The sequence below is a fragment of the Aplysia californica genome, unplaced genomic scaffold (assembly GCF_000002075.1).
Source record: "Aplysia californica isolate F4 #8 unplaced genomic scaffold, AplCal3.0 scaffold00325, whole genome shotgun sequence".
NCBI classification, from domain to species: Eukaryota; Metazoa; Mollusca; class Gastropoda; order Aplysiida; family Aplysiidae; genus Aplysia; species Aplysia californica.
This window is the reverse complement of record NW_004797595.1, coordinates 560,981-578,610: the sequence shown is the minus strand read 5'-3', so window position 1 is coordinate 578,610 and position 17,630 is coordinate 560,981. Positions and strand designations below refer to the sequence as shown.

Sequence of the window (17,630 nt, the reverse complement as noted above, 5' to 3'; positions counted from 1 at the left end):
GACGGATAAAAAACTGTACGTCTAAACGGAACTTCTCTCGTCGACAAACTTTCAGTTTACCGATGACACAGATCGAGCGTCCGTCGGTTAAACTGTCAGTTCGTCGATCAGCGAACTGTACGTCTAAAGGGGCCTTTAGTCTACTAGGTAGGCCAGGGCAAGATCGACTCTGGGATCGATTCTTTCGAGTCCAAATGAGGACTCAAAGAATCGATCTTGTTTCCAGACTCTAAGCTTTGAGTCCGCCCAGGATCGATGCCTCCCGTCTCCTTTTTTTAGCCTGGTTCCTAGCCTAGACCAGTGGCGGTGGGTGGACCAAAATTTAGGTGGGGCTTAGGTTGCTTTCACTTCTTTACCACCAAATAGCAAGCAATAAGAACACTACAGTTGTGGTTTTTTCATACTCACGGCGAGCCACGGCATTTTGAGAACCATTCGAATGAGAAGAGTCACCTTTGTCTTCCTTCTCTTTAATTGTTCTATGTTAAATTCTTCTGGATGCTGGGGACGAAACCGCTTCACCTCCAAACTTCTCTAATTAATTTTCATCTGATGAAAAAGTTGCCTCAAAGGTGTTTTGATGTAATCAATAACTGTTAAATCTCAGCGGCACACACACAAGCATGTACACACAGCACTCCACGAGCTGGATCAAGCCGTGTAGTCGAGGAAAGTAGACAGCACCTAACAAAGGTCCAATGGGAGCGTAGGTAACTGTGTCACTGGGGGAAAGTGTGTCGTAAACTTTCACCCCATTGTCAGGGCTAGGACAGCGTGAGCCCTCTGTGCAGTGTTACTTTTTTCAAGTCGTCTACCTTTTTACAAGAAGAGTTTCATTAACGAGGGCCGTGGGAACCGGCTCATCTTTGCTGAGCCCTAAAGACATTTGATTGGCTGTTAGGTTACCATAGTTGTAAGCGGGGACAACAGTGATTGGATAAACTAGCAAGTTGATCACTCTGAGTTTAATTCCGTGCGATCATAACGGTTTCAACTGTTTATTTCGTTATTTTTATTTGCTTTGGGGTAGAGTTGGGGGTGGGGGGGGGGGGGAGAGGGGCTCAAGCCCGTGAGCCCTTCACTACCCACCGCCACTGGCCTAGACTCCTAGAATCGAGGCAAGAATCTAGATCTCTACCTCACTATTACAGTCCTGTCGAGTTTTTCGCTTCAAAACAGACACCTCACCAGGACAGGACTGATCCGGCGCATAAGGCGGCATCTTTGATGTCGGCCTAGGCGGAGTTAAAAATGCATTCCAAAAATGTCTTAAATATTGATCTAATTTAAGAAATAATAAGATTTTCGTGATCAGCGACCCAAAATTAGCAAAAATTACGCGGGGATCCCAATTTAAAGCCCGATTACCAAGTTAAATTAATTTTTGTGAGTTTTGTTTACTTATGTTTTTTGTTTTTTTTTCACTATTTGAATTTGGCGTGCACTAGGCCTTGATACATGTAGATTCAAGACTGTGTCTTCAAGGTGGATGAATCGAGGTTGCATGTGCCTGTGCTCTGTTGCTTTGTATTAGAAAAAAGAGAAAGAGAAAACAGTATTAGGTCATACTGTCCCACCGATGTTGTAGCAATTCACAACTGCTCGGGACTCAATGCAACAAAAATGTCACGTCCCAATAATAGGTGCGGTACATTACACTCTAGTTCAAAGGTTTCAAACGTCAGACGGGTCTGTCCCGGGACGAACTTTCGTAGGCCTAGTGAAGTAGGGGCAAGAAACTGCCAGTCAGTCATTATATCAATTGTTTCACGCAACCCCCCACCCCACCCCACCTTCCTCTTCCTCGTCCCCGCTATGAATGAATGCTAAACTAGGCCTAGGCCTACTTGTCGTGTCTACCGTGTAGCCCAGTACGAAACCACGCTGCACATAAGCTACTGCTACTTTGAATGTTATTGCCCCACCCCCGCCCATCCCAAATTAAATCATTCACTTCCCTTTTCTCTTTCTTTTGTCTTGAACATTAAACGCTTGCTTTTGAACTTCCCTGCACTTTCATCTTCATTGTACACGTATTCTTTTGTAAATCATATTGTGTGTTTTGAGTTGGTATCAATGAGTCATCATGTCTGGACGTCGATCTTTAGCTTCGGACTTTTTTTTTATAAGCTGGAAAACACAGTACTCTTGTTTGTATGATTTGTAATAATATTTTGGCATACAATAACACAACGTCGACAATAACAAAACATTTGTCATCAAAGCATGCTTTGGCGTATCAGGAAGCAAAGGGTGCAAGAGAGAAGGAACCAGTGCCCCACGCATTGGCAAGAGTGATAGAAGGGAGGCAACACACACACACACACACACACACACACACACACACACACACACACACACAGATGCGTGAAAGCCGACTTGTCTTAGCACGCGCGCAGGCTTAGCCAGCCACTTCTGTCAAACTCGAGAATCGAGGTCTCGATCTTAAGAGCTAATTTTAGCAGTGTTCAAGACTCGAGGTCTCGATCTTAAGAGCTATTTTTAGCAGTGTTCAAGACTCGAGGTCTCGATCTTAAGAGCTATTTTAAGCAGTGTTCAAGTCATGGCCTCTAAACAGCCCATTTGAAGCAGCTTCCAAAATCGAAAATCGGACTCGATTCCTCGATCTTTTTTCAGTTTTGGGATCGAGGCCTCGAGTCTTTTTGTCGTCGATCTTGCCCTGGCCTACTACTAGGCACTAAATACAGTACGCCCATCTCTCTCCTTGCTGCGCGATGGCCACATCCGACAGCGGGGTCCGCCATGTTCTTTTTGGCAAGCTGTCTGAAGAAGTTCGGAGGTTAAATACTGACTGAATCAAAGCGTCTATTATATAGAACTTTTAAGAAGAAGTATGAATCATGAAAAGATAAGGGTGTCATGCAAGGAGGTTAACAGTTTGTTTTAAGCTTCTTGGTGTCATGGAAACATCCCAACCACCCCGATTCTCTTGATCTCCCCCTCCGAATCCCAATTCTGAGTTCCCTACCTCTCAATTTAAGAGTTTAGCATTATATTAAATCAAGATTAGACATTTTAAAAAATTAGGAGTTTTTATGGGTGGGAATTTTAAGGCAATGAAGCTCTTGATAAAAAAAAAATAGTCAAACAAATGATGAATACATGTACTTGTATTTTAAAAAACCGAGTTAAACTTTATCTTGTGACATTTGTACAGGAAACTGTATTTTTCATTACTTGTATTCACTTTTGGGGGGGGAATTATACTAAATATATAAGTATAGTGTTTTGTATTTTGGTTTATTTTTGTTTATTTTTGTTTTAAGAAGTAAAGTAAACTAAAGTACTAGACCATACAGCATTTAAACTTAAGCTCAATCTATTGCTGTTTTAAGTAAGTCTGCTTTTGGACATCTTGTCAAACAATGTACGGCTCTAGACTCACTGAAGATTTTTTAAAAGTGAACTTATCAACGTTGTTTTGTAGCCTGGTCAATATTTTTACTCTTCGCGTCTCTACTCCCTATCAGCTGAGCTAGATATCTAGATCTAGATCTAGATTTAATCGTCGCCATCATCTCGTTTTAAATTTGTTAGATCCAACACTTCAACCGTTGTAACAGATCTTACCAGGAGTCACAGCAACATATCAAAAAACAAATAATACAAAGAGTCAGTCTCGAGGATAATAATAGACAATACCGGTAGGCTATATATACGAGAAGCCTTTCTGTGAGGTGACGATTAGGCCTACTATAAAGCTCGCTAAATAGTTGCAAATCAACTAATATACTGCTTAAGTAGGCCCGTGCGCCAAGCAATCGAAATTTTAAAAGTGACCATTAAGTTGTTGAAAATAGATTTAGGAAAATAACCGTGGAAACAGAAGATGAGCTGGTTTCGATAGTCAAAAACCACCCAGATTATGCTTTTGTTTTTGTTTTTGTAAGTGTTTTACGGCGCTCGTAACTGCATATGGTCATATGAGCGGGCGGGACACATTAAACTTTTTCAGTTGGTTGGAAATTTTGAAGTTTGCCCAGGTGGCGGCCGAAGCCTAGCTCTTAGCGATTTTAGACCACCAATTGGGAACGTGCGCAACTTGCACACGGGCCCTCCGAGATTTTTCGCCCTTGTCCGAGAAAGGCTAGGTGTAGATCTTTCCTACCAGAAGATCAGGGGTGTGGCAGAAAGACAGCAGTAAGAATTAGAAGCCAAGGAGTAGCAGTCAAGGAGTTTAGAACTAAACTTTTAATCTCCTTGGTAGCAGTAGAAAGAATCAGGGAGCCCAGAGGAGGGGGGGGGGAGATAAGGGAGTGGGGGCAGAAACAGGAGACGAAAGCAGATGACAGAACATTGCTAGAGAGCAGGAAAGGTGAAAGGAGACAAATTTAGAGAAGAAAATTTTTCGGTCACTACCCGGATTCGAACCCGGGACCTTTGAATGAGAGGCCAACACCCCTCTAGGCCACGAGAGCCCCCACCCCAGTACGCTTTCAACAAAATAAAAACTCTAGACCACGTAAAACAACAAAACTATATTGTGTTAAAAATAAGTGGGTTGAATCTGAACTGACAAATGTTGAATTTGAACTGACAATGTTGAATTTGAACTCTCTATTGTTGTTACAATTGATAGCGCTAGTGTTTGGTATAGTATATTTGAGAGTGTTACATTTGCGCTATTTATTTTGATGTTTGAACTTTCTGTGTTGAATTTGATTTCACTATGTTGAATAAAGTTTGCTATGCTTCATTTGACGCTCTATTTTTATATATCTGATCGGGAAAAGGTGTAATGCTAATAATATTAGAGTGCATTGAAATGTAGTCTACGCATGTATGCAGAGAGCTCCCAGATGTCGCTCTGGAAAATTACTAAGTTAGACGTGCTGATTATTCTAACCGCTCTTTTAGACGGAAGCCGCATATATACAGCACCCTGCTTTCCAAGTACACGATGTACCAAAAAACGTTAAGAAAATGCAACAAAGGAGGATATGAAAAGAAAGTTTAATTCTTTGCACACACACTACATCGTTTAGTCCAACATTTCTTTTTCTTTCTTTTTTTCCCCATAATCCAGGACCGGTATCACCCGCATAAGGACACAACTGGATCCGTGGCAGACGAAGAAATAACCGAAAATATCGAAGAAAGTACATGTATTGAATAGTTTGTGGAGAAAAATATATTGTCAGTATTATTAATTTAATCAATATTGTTGTCAATAATAATTATTGTTAGTGTATGGGCGCTTAAATCTTTGCTTGGCCAAACAGATTCCAAATGCCTAAACCTCAAATTCGTCAAGAAAATTTGTAACGGTCTTAAATGGTCTGAAATAAGTATCTTTAAAAAATCACAGAAATCTCGTCGTAGGGATTATGAAGATCTATTCCAAATTTCTCTCTTTTGTAACTCTTTGTGAATAAATCATTAACCAATTTTATTTCTATTGTTTTGTATCTATTTAACAGATCTTTTCACGTATATTTTTTTAAGTGAGAGGAACCGCTCTTACATGCGTAAGAACACTTTCACACCCCCAGAATTCATAGAAACCGGAAACATATCCTACATGCGCAAACCTCAATCAGTCTCCCTTGCAACAGTACGAAATACACAATATTGACCGCTGTTTCTTTACCCCCACGCGACGTAAAAGCGAAAGTTAACCACATAACTCACTTTTAAACTTCACCTGTTTTATTCAAGATGGGTAAACCCAAGAAAGGCAATAAAGCTCGTGACGAAGATTTGTAAGTGGAGCTAAATGATCGAAAATGAGTAAACAATCTGTCAACATCTCGGTCTGCTAACTTTCGATTCTTGTGTGTATAGTATTGTTGTGTGAAGTACAAGTAAAGTAGGCGCTCCACTTTAACTTTCAGGATGGTACTAGAATCTCTAGATCTAGAATCTAGATTAGATCTTGTAGCCTAGTTTTAGTTGTTGTAACTTGAACTCGTAAGTACACATATAGATCTATCTAGAAAATCTAGTGAGACCTGTGTGAGCAACAACAACAAGGCTCCTCCAATGAGACCAATGATGATGGCCTCTAAATTAAAGTTCTCTAGATCTAGAATCTAGATCTAGATCTAGATCTAGATGGCAGTTTCTATTCTATTCTCGGCCCAGTGGTGCAATATATTTAGAAGAGTGAGATAGCACTATTTTACTTGATTGAACATTCATCATTCTTAAACATTGCATGACTGACTGAAGACTGAAGGAGATTTCTGTAGATTGTGACATAGAGATAGACGTACCTTTCTCTCAAGGCCACCTCTATTCTCACCCCGGGTGAGAATAGCCACTTCCTTCTCTCAATTCTCTGTTGCCATTGTTCATTGTGCCTGTGATTGAAAATGTGGAAAAAAAAATCGTTGAAGGGATATCAAGAAATCAAAAGGAATGTGTAACTAGATCTAGAATATAAATGGAATCTAGCCAATAGGCTATAAGCTTTATAAAGATATAGGCCTTACAGTCTTAGCAATCTATCATGTCAAAGCCTAAAGTCTAAAGTCCCTCTATAGCAAAACAAAAGAAAAAGAAAAAAAAATCCCAGAAAAGTATTAGACACACACTCGAACAAAAAAGACCCAAAATACAGGGACCTAATAAATTTATAGATATGATCTAGATTCTAGGCCTGCACACTTCACTGGCTCTAGATCTACACTGTTGAAATTTATGGTAGGGACCTAATTTAATGAGTCAGGAAAATCAGCTTCCTATCCTGTACCTGTAACCTACAATAAAATTGGGAGGAATTCCGGAATAGGCGACCACTATCATGAAACAGAAAGTCTAGAATAGATGGTTTAGTTTAGAGGTTTGAACTGATTATTGGGAGTCATTTGACTTTAATATTAGGAGTCGACTCCTTGCTAATCATTTGGCAAGTCGACTCCAATTAATCACTTGATGCTGTTCGGAGTCGGAGATTACATCCGACCTTGTCATGACAAAATTATGGTAGTTTGCTCATTTTTAAGGGTAGAGTTAGTGGTAGGGGTTGGGTTAGAGTTAGATCGCCGAACGTTGCCGACCGGTGTTTACACGGGGAGGTGGTGTGATGAGTTCACTGTTATTTCGATATATGTTTTTCATGGTGAACTCGCCATACGTTTACGGTTTTTCTGCTGTGTCGACTTCACCGTGTGATGAGTTCACTGGTCTTAGATCTATATAAAAAAAAGCAGAAAAAAAAAAAAAGCAGAAAATAAAAGCATCACACACTCAACATACATCACACTCACACTCACCACACACACACACACACACGTCACACACACACACGTCACACACACACACACACACACACACACACACACACACACACACACACACACACACACACACACAAACACAGTCCTGCAGTGTAACTTGCTGTGGATATGAGTCAGAAAAGTCAATTTCCTGTCCTGTAGCCTTCAATAGAATTAGTCAGACTACCAATAATAGACCTCTCTTTCACAGTTTAATGATGTAATGCTGTGTAAATTCTACAGTTGAGACTGCATGTAAAATTGACAATTATATCAATCAGTCTATCTATATATAAACTTTGTTCGTTTTAAAGGTGTTTTGACTTTGTGAGGTCTTGACAATAACAGTGAATGGTCTGGCAGTGTACTAATAAAGTAGCTTCTAGAGCCTTTTTTTGTTAAAAAATTTATGTAATATTTGTGAATTGTGTGCAGATTTGAAAACAGACTTGGATCTTTTGACTTTTTGCAGAGGTAAAATTTTAAAAATTGGATTATTGATGAATCCCAAAATAACAAAACAAGGTAGGGGTTCTGGCTGCAATGCTTGTTCTTAATTTTGTGCAAAATCGAAAAGGTTTAAAAAGAGATTCTATTGAAAGTACTTTTAAAATTTGATTATTTCTTGAATGTACTTCTTCTTCTGTGATAATTGTTATTACTATTGTAAAGACTTAAAAAATGTTTCACTATCTAAGTTTCAATCCATGTACTGCTGATCTGTATTCTTTCCATCTTTATGTGTGTTGTGCTCAGATGAATCTGATCCATCGCCAACTGCAGTTATTGTGCAGAACACGACTTTTAGTACTGGCTTGGATTTGTTGGTGCTCAACAATGCTACAGAAACACTCAATTTTGAGTCAGATACTTGAAATAAGGTTTTTTTCAATAATATCATGTCAAGAAAGTACTTTGTAAAATATATTAAAGACTATCATATGAAGATGTTTTTTCTCTTTTTTTTTTTTCAAATGCTCATGAAATAATTTCGGTGACCATGTCCTTTGTGGGTTGCACTCTTTCCCTCATTTGCTGTATCTTCTTCTCTCTTTCTGCTTTATTTACCCTAGTGAGGATAATGATGAGACTTCGTTGGAACAAATGGAAGATCAGCCATCCCAAATACCAAGCTCCAATCCTGCCCCCAGCAAAAAAGACAAAAAGAAGAAAAAAGGAAAGGCAAGAGGAGATGACGATGACATGTAAGTTTAACGAGGAAAAAGTACAGTGGAACTTGGATTTAACGAGCACGGGTTTTTTTTCTTCTTTAAAATCAATAAAAGTAACCCAGATTCAACGAGTACTTAATCAGCGAGCTCAGATTCAACGAGGTCGCTTCCAGGGTGAACAGCCCCCGCAGACGTGGCTTCGTTAATTTTTCTCCCAGAACCAATTTTTTCTATTCCCGGAAACCATCCATTGCACCTGCATTGTGAACCATTATTCACTAAACCGATTGCAAACGACCAATCAGCGGCCTTTTTAAATACCAACACATGTGTTGTTGGCACGCGCACGTGTCTACTCTGGCGTGTGTCGGGGTCGGATGGGCGGCCTGCACACTTGTGGCTGTGTGTGTGTGTGTCAGGGAGGGGGAAGGGGGCACTAGCGGTCCGGGCGTTGAACGTCGCATGCGTCACGGTCTTTTTTTCCCCTCGACAACTGATCATTATTACAATTATAAGCTAGTCTTGGCGTAGATCTACGTACTGAATTGTGCGCTGGTCTATGGAATCAAAAGTTGCCGTATGCTAGGCTCTACACAGCAACACAACTTTTTGGTAAACGATCGAGATGACACAGTCGTGTGTATTTGAACGAATCGGTCTTTTTTTTACTCAGCTCATAATATACAGGCATTTCAGGCACTACTTGTGACTTCTCTTACATTACTTGCTCAGTGCCTGTAATTATCTACACAAAACCTCGTGTTTGCTATAACGAACACTCGGATTCAACGAGATTTTAGGTCGGGCCCGGCGACCTCGTTGAATCCGAGTTCCACTGTACTGGGTTGCAGTTCCTGCAGTTGCTTTGTACTGGTTTGGATGACCAGGGCTAGGACCTCAGTAAAGTTGCTTGGTGGAGTTTTAAGATTTTACCTCTTCTTTTCAGAGAGAATGAATTATAATTGCATTTTGTAGTTTTTGAAAATTATGGATCCTCACATGTAATGATGCAGGTGTTAACGGATGGTTTAGTGAGATGCGTTTTTCTATCATATTTACCCTTTGTTTTTGTTTTTCGAGGTGCTCTTTTCAATTACTAGCCCTCCAGGTGTCATGACAAATGGTCATAGCAACGAAAATAAAAGTTGGAAAAGTCTGGTGCTGACTCAGTATCTCTGGAAAGCTAAAAATGATTGTTATAACACAATTACAAAAAGTCATCCCTGTTATTCAGTCAATTTACAAAAACCTAGACTTAACGTTTTAAGAAAAATAAGGAATTTATGGAGTGTGACAGATACTGTTGGTGTATTTCATTGTAGATGTATTCTGGCACTAAAATCATTTTTTTTACTTTCTCATAGAGAGACTTCAGGTACTTTTGAGAAACTTTATAGAAAATATGCGAATATTCACGATTATATTAGACGCATAAAGTTGTATTTGGAGGAATTACTTCTTAGCGAATTGTGTACCAGATGGATAAAGTTGCAAAATTAAAGCTTCCTAATATTACATGTGCAGAAAAGTACCAAAAATTAAGTGAGCCCAGACAGAGCGACGACAGGGAGATGACCCCCGTGACCCCGACATGATAAGACGCTCGGCGGGGAACCCCCCGCTGCAACTAAAATTCCACTGCTGGCGCGCCGTGCAGTGTAAAGGTTTGCTGTGTGGGATGGGGAAGAAGTTATGTAATTTCAGGGATAGGGATTCTCTGAAAATTTTCGGAATTCCGAATTTAAAAAAAAAGAAAAAATTGCCGACGATTGTACTGTTGCATTGTGGATTTGAACAATTTCTTGCTGTGCGAAAGTGGGTGTGGACAAACTATTGCTGCAAATCACTTGAAAGAGTTACATGCTACCATTTCTCCTCCTACTTGAACATGAGAACATGAAATTGCAGGGAAAAGAATTACTGCTTGACCATCAAACAATAACATTGATCTGACCTGAAGAAGCAATTATTGTAATGTAAGTATTTAGATGAATGTAGGCTTCTGTATTTTTCAATTTTATCAATTATGTTTGTTACCTTGTGAAATAACACCTTATTGTAATTCTTTTTTTAAATATTCAAAGCACTCTCTGAGACTACGTTTACAACGTAAATTTCTTCCCGGCTTTAGGGGGGCTGGGCCCCCTGACCCCTGCTGCTGTCGCAAAATCTTCAGAAAAATTTGGGGGGATTAGTCCCCATCCTTGTAATTTGAAACGTAGACAAAAATGCTTACTTCTTAACCAACATCGGCAAAGTAGCTTCAGGGCTCATTAGCCGGGGAGCTCCGGCGGGCAGCTGAGTCACGCTAACTAAAAGTAAAAGAATCCTGTGAAAAGTGATGCCGTGTTCTGTGCAAGGCTTGATCTTTGAAAACTACATAGATTGTCCTGCTTTTTAAGTTTAAGGAAGTTTTTAACTCATTCGCTACGTATTATTTTCGGCTTGTGGACGAATTTTTTTCGGGAGGGCGAAATGAGATGATGACTAGTGCGCAGTTCACAGGTCTTGGGGGCCATAAATTCAAATAAATATCAACATATTATATACCAACATTTTCAGTATGGTTTGTAGAATACATCTGTATTGTTTATTTGAGTATTTTTCAACTTTGGTTCCTGTAAGAGGCGATTATGCAACACAATTGTGATTGGCTGCGGATAAAATTTGAAAACAAAAAACTTATAATCTCAGTTGAAACTCAAAAAATATGTTTGCACCTAGTCAAATTATACATCAAAATAACCGTAACTGTATATAGAACAGGAAAATATTGAAAAATGAGCAGTTATTTACATACATTCCATAATATTTGTACATTTGGATCATAACCTCAGATATTGAAAGAAAAAAAAATTGAAATAATTTTGAAAAGAGGATCCCAAACAGAAAAAAACACTCGTATCTTATATGGAATTATTCAGAATTGCATTTGGAATAAACCTATACATGTCTTGGCTGGTACTTTTTGAGTAAATTCACCAAAAAGTATTGATTTTGGGGAGAAAAAAAATATTTTTACTATTTAGATCTAGGCCTAGATCTAGCACTCAAAAATATTGATTTCTCAATTACAGTGCACTGGCAATTTGAGTCCAGTAGTATCAATATTATAAGAAGATTCCTACACTTCTTTAGTGAGCAAAATAATGATACATTTTGTTGTGTAAAAGTACAAAGACTGGTGTCTGGCTATAATTTGGGCTTCACGATAAAGCAATGTCGCATAAACTTCGAAATTGTGTTTCAAAACTGAATCAAAACTTCCGATTTTCGGTGGAAACGCTTGACCCGGAAGTCAACTTTATATCATGACCTTTATTTTAACATGGATATGTGGATTGGAATAGAAACCAAGCTAAAATTGAACGTCGGTTCTCGAGCCGCCGGGGGCGGCTAAGTGTACTGACGGCACTCTAGCCGCGCCGCCCCCCACGGCTCGGCGTAGCGAATGAGTTAAAGTTTTGTTTTAGCAATATCCAGTATAACTGACAAGGCGAGGTCATACAGAGAGGTTTTTTAAAAGGACCAAAAATAAAAGACAACCACATGTAAATACATTTTTGTGCCGACTAGTCACTTGTCAACTTACCTAGCTTTTTCAAATTTTTGTTTTCTTTACACTTGGTCATTAGTTATTGCTCTGTTGTTTAGGGATATTGAGGACGAAATCAAAGCATTATCGCTTCAAGCTAACGGTGATGAGGAAGACGAGGATGATAACCCGCAACCAATCTTGAGCAAGAAAAAGGTAAAGGCTTGTGAAATAGGTAAAAGCTTGTCAATGTTTTTCTAACTCATATTCATAATGTTTTTTATTTGTTTTGTGACTTCTGTCCGAAATTGGAGAAAGATTTCTCATACATTTTATGTTTGAAAACTCAAGCAGTTGTGTTTTTGGAGGAAAGGGGGGGGGGGGCTGGGGAGGTATGTAATTTACTATATAACTAGGGGGTTTCATGAAAAAATTTAAAAATCATTAATTAGAACAAGATACATGTCACTAGGTAGAACTAAAAGAGCTGAGGAAAATTTTAAAAACTGCATGAAGATTGGATAAATGGTTCAAAAGTTATGCAATTTTGTTGTTGTGAATTTGAGCATTTTTCGGGGATCTTTAATTACTTACTTGTATAACAAGAGGATGGCACCAAAATGTGCCAAAATGAGGAATGAGAAAGACAACTTAGTAACAGTTTTCCTTTATTCAAAGAAAACGTTGCCTGCAAAACATATGACAATCATACATTTCCAGAAAGGTTATGTAATGGCCTACATGATGAACAATGTGTTATGTAATATGCAAAGTCATGTGACCAAATATGGCCGGCATTGACGAAATCCGGAACAGATTTTGACTTAAAAGTGACATAACATTAATGTTTTAGGTCAAAAGTGTACAAAAGTATATATTTTCTTAATCAGCACGACTAGGCGCATCTAACGAACTGCAAAAAAGCAACAATAAATCCATGTTATTTTTAAAAAATCATATTTCACCCCGAAAAAATGAATGTAGTTGGGCACGGAAAACACGAACATAGAAAACTGAAAATCATGAATAGCTTGTACAAATTGCCATTCCCTGACCGATATCTCTTCAATTTTTCATCACCTTTAGCCCGTAACTGATTCCGTCCATTTTTTTTTCAGGCTCTGGACAGAATTATTTTTCCCTGTTCAGTTTTAAACCTGGGGTGCATCTATTTAATGCATTACTGTGAAGCTCTAAGCCTCTCTAATAGGTATTGTCATATACGAAACTGATGGGAATAAATAGAGGAATCTGTTTATATAAATAACAATGACCTATAATCTGTTTGTATTGCATTTTCCTTCAGACAAAAAACGAATGAGAAAAAAAAATTGCGCAACAGCTGTTCGAAAATTTCGACTTACCACATTTTCTCAGCTCTACAAGTCCTTATAATCCATAGGAATCAACACAACATTGTAACGAGATCACCCGAGCACACATTTATGCAAGAGTTTCACAAATTTAGTTGAATATCTTTCTTTGAAGAGCCTTTTTATTATCCCAGGCTCCGTATTGTTTACCCTTAGATCAAGTCTACATCGCGACAACAAAACAACAATTTTTGCTAGAATTTCGTGGAGTTTTGATCGATATTGGCCCTCAGAGATTTAGGTCAAGTTTGTTTACAAGTTCTACTTCCTTTCGACAACTTAAAAAGTCGGAACTATGTTAAAAAGGGTAAAGACCAGGCTGTTTCAAAGATATCTCCAGTAAAATGATCATGAGCGAAGGAAACTACTGTGCAATGTCCAAGTGTTACAAGGAAGATCCCTATGCCCAAGACATGACATATAGAACATTGGATAAAGATGTCTGAAAAGCAGCCAACACATTGCCTGGCCCTGATGAAGGATGCTATGCACTCAGAAAAAAGTTGGAAGAGAGCACTTTCAGATACCTTCAATAATAGCTTGTGGAGCGGCATGATACCTGCTTATTGGCTTGTCTTCACCCGACTCCTGTACCCAAGCCAGATAAAGATAATAGCCACATATCCTCATACTGTTTTGTAACTTTGGTAACTAGGGTTAACTGACACGCAATCCTTATAGTGTCCTGGCCACAGCCCAGGAGCAGCTGACAACTAAGGAATTGGAATGCAATTCCCACACACTTGAGAGTGTGAAGGAGAAAGAGAGCCAGAGTGGAACAGAAAGATTCAACAACCAATGTGGTCCTGCTCATTGGATCTCTTACTAGATTCTAATTTGAACTATGAATTAAAAACAGATGGACTTTGAGGTGGATCGTGGGGATAAGTGGGGAGCAACAATGGATATGTGCTGTCCGTGATGGTCCCAACCTTGTAGACAAATGGAGCCACATTTTTATAAACATAATATAAGGAAAGTAACTTTTTGGTGAATACAGTATAAGCCAAGGGTGTCAGCAATCTTTCAGTGTCTAAATGGCCGATCTGCAAATATTATGAATCAAAATGTTTGGATCAGTGCTGTCTGTATTATATGTGTGATTTAAAAATAATAATGTTGAAAAAATATGCAGTAAACTGTTGCGAATGGAACCAACTTGTTTTGCGCACTCATATGACCTTAGGCAATTGCAAGCGCTGTAAAACTCCTACTAAAACAAACATTGGTATAACACAAATTTGCAATGGTGTTTATGACAAGTCGTGTGGTCCAGCTTTTAAGGCCAACAGGACAGAAACTTTTGATTAATCTTCAAAGAATACAGTAGTAAGTTGACTTACTCCGTGTTTGCAAGGCCAAATGATCAGATTTCTGCAAGACTAATGTTGTATGTCGACTTACGACAGTAGTCTTTCCTGATTTTTCACAAACCTAAATGTGCTAGTGTGGTATCTCGAGTTGTGACAGTATTTGTCCCAGGACTATTCTTCTTACGACTAAAACCTTCTGTTAATAGTGGTTTCATGTGTTATAGTAGACGTCTGTAATGTAGATCAGTCTTGTTCTCCCGGTCACGGTAATATAAAAATCTGGAAATCGGATTTTTGGGACATACGACACTATTTTATCCAGGCGGCGGTATGTTTGTGTGTGGGCCAGTCTGTCTATATACATGTGCATGCCTCCTCTTTTGATTGTGTTCAAAGTGTGTGTAAGTTTGTTTTGTTCTATTATTTGCTTGGGTGCAAGTGTGAGTTTGTGTGCGTGCTCATGTGTTTGTGTCAAGAATGTGACATTTTTACAATCTCAGATACTTTACCATAAAGATTTGTATTGAATTTTTTTGAGTTTTGAAAGTTTTCGGTTTTGACATCCTGTGCCTTTTTTCTATCAACAGGACAAAAAGAAAACAAAAGGCATGTCTGCTTTTCAACTCCTGGCCATGGAAGATGAGGAAGATGATGATGATGTCAATGAAAGTGATCAAGACAATGAGGTAATGTGTCATGGTATATATGATAATACAAATACAGGATAATACAAAGAGAAAACCTCTATCCCACCTTGTTCCGAAATTCTTAATGTGTGTATGTATTGATTTGAAATCAAGAGAAGCATCCAAACAACACCAAAAAAAGCAACAATTTATTTAAAAATTGAATTAAAAGGTTAAAATGGACACTTTTTTAAAAACCATTAATTATACATGTATGCTGCCCACCCCCCCCCCCCCCCCCTCCAAACACACACACAGTAATAGTAAGGGGGATTGGTAATCATCTAATAACATGAATTAACATAACTGGGTAACCTCCTTTGTTGCTGTAATATTTTGAGGCCAATGGGTACGTCAGCCAAAATGTTCAAATTCTTGAGTCCAAAGGGAGTACAGTCAAACCTTGTTATACCACTACCCTTGGGACGAGCATGAAGTTGGCTGAGCAGCGGGGCTGGCAGTTCAACAGGGTTCCTGTGTTGTATAACTCCGACTGCCCACGGCAAAGGAAAATGAATATCAGGGTTTGAAAAATGTCTTTTTGTTGGTCATATACATGTACATGCACATGTATTCAGAGCCGAGAATCTTCTCCTTCTCTCTATCTCTATGTCTTTCTTGTGGGAGAAAGATTATCAAGTAGCCAACAGGTAGGTGCTTTTACCATGTGCGATGTATACCTCTGGTGGTCAGTTGGCTCGTGTTATGGCGGGGCAAATTTATATTACTTATATAAGACCTTACAACTCAGTTGGCGGAGGGTGGTGAGAAGGAGCAGTCACTATGTTTGTAAGCGTTCCTTTTTGTACATTGGCAAAAGCTGGCGGTAAGCTGGGCTGGCGGTATGGAGGGGGGGAGGCGGCGGCAGGACAAGAAGGTTTGACTGTACATTATACCGAGGTTTTACTGTCGGTTGTTTCTGACAGGAGATGAATTTGTTGCGTGTATTTGCAGGAGGAGGAGGACAAAAGTGGCAAAGAAATAAAACAGGAACATGCAGCTGATCAGAACAAGTCAAAGAAAAAAGAAAAGAATAAAAAGAAAGAAAAGCAGAAAAAGCCGGAGGAGGAAGACATTGATGCCATAATGGCCAGTCTTGAAGCTACAGATAAACCAAAGAAAAAAGGGAAAAAGAATAAAAAGAATGCTGAGGAGGGAGCTGGTGAGGAAGAACCCTCTTCTATGGATGCCTCCAGTGAGGTCGCAGCTGTGGATCTTGAAGCAAAAGCTCCAAAAGTTGTTACAATTGATGATCTTGAGGAAGATGATGAGGAGTATGATAAGAAGAAAAAGAAGAAGAACAAAAAAAAAGGCAAGGGTATCGATGAAGCACCGAGTGCCCAAGGTGAAGATGAGAAAAAGCAGGGTGACGATAATGAAGAGGATGAAGAAGATGGCCAGGAAGAAGGGGAGGAAGGAGCTACAGTGAAGACTGCTGCTCAGAAGAGGAAGGAGAAAAGGGATAGAGAGAAATTGAAAAAGCAACAGGTAAGTCTTTCTTTGTCACTTTGATAATGATAATAATAACAATAATATACATTTATATAGTGCCTAATCCCTAGAAGGCTTTGGGCGCTTTGTAATGCAAAATTATCACTCAACTTAATTGACAAATCAAAAGACAGAAAATGCACATTGTGAAATCTTTTAACAACACACTCACACACACACTCACAAACACACTCTTTATTGGCAGAGGATCGTGTTGAATCATTAGTGGATATGTCTTTAGATATTTCCTAAACTCTCTCTCATTATATAATACTCATTTCTTTTGGGAGAAATTCCAAATTTCAAGGGCATTGGAAGATTCAGCTCTTTCACCCCACATATTTGATCTCTAATGAGATTCTTATCCATATATATCAAATGCCTTGATAGTATATATAGTATGTCTGATTACTGATAACAATATAAGTTTGTAGACAAGAAAACTCAATTTTTTTCAGATGTAATGTCGCCGAGTGGATTTTGCATCTCAATCCCTCATATGAATTAAGTTTGTTTTTTGAATACTATTTGAACTTGTCATTTTGTAAAATTGCTCGTGGACAACCCAAAATTTGCTGTGCTTTTAACTTTTGTCTTGCACTGTCCTTTGATCTTAAGTATTGTTGTGGCGAAGGTGAGGTGTGGTGTATCTGACCCATAGATGTACACTATAGTACTAGATACCGTATGCCCCTCTCTCGCCTTGCTGCGCGATGGCCACATTTGACAGCGGCGTCCGCCATGTTTTTTGTGGCAAGTTGTGTGAAGGAGTTCATGCTAAAGCAATGGGCTAGGCATGTTTTCTCTCTCCCTCTCTCT

At 39.0% G+C, this 17,630-nt stretch overlaps 1 protein-coding gene across 1 annotated transcript in view; it reads left to right on the top strand.

Annotated features, from left to right (window-relative positions):
• The first annotated feature begins 5,522 nt into the window (after positions 1 to 5,522).
• The window catches only part of LOC101856744 (eukaryotic translation initiation factor 5B), a 114,064-nt gene continuing 101,956 nt past the window's right edge, over positions 5,523 to 17,630 (top strand). The window contains exons 1-5 of the mRNA XM_005102443.3: positions 5,523 to 5,723; positions 8,315 to 8,446; positions 12,068 to 12,164; positions 15,222 to 15,320; positions 16,275 to 16,808. Coding sequence (XP_005102500.2) covers positions 5,680 to 5,723; positions 8,315 to 8,446; positions 12,068 to 12,164; positions 15,222 to 15,320; positions 16,275 to 16,808 — 906 coding nt within the window. The 5' untranslated portion in view covers positions 5,523 to 5,679. The remainder of the gene's footprint in view (positions 5,724 to 8,314; positions 8,447 to 12,067; positions 12,165 to 15,221; positions 15,321 to 16,274; positions 16,809 to 17,630) is intronic.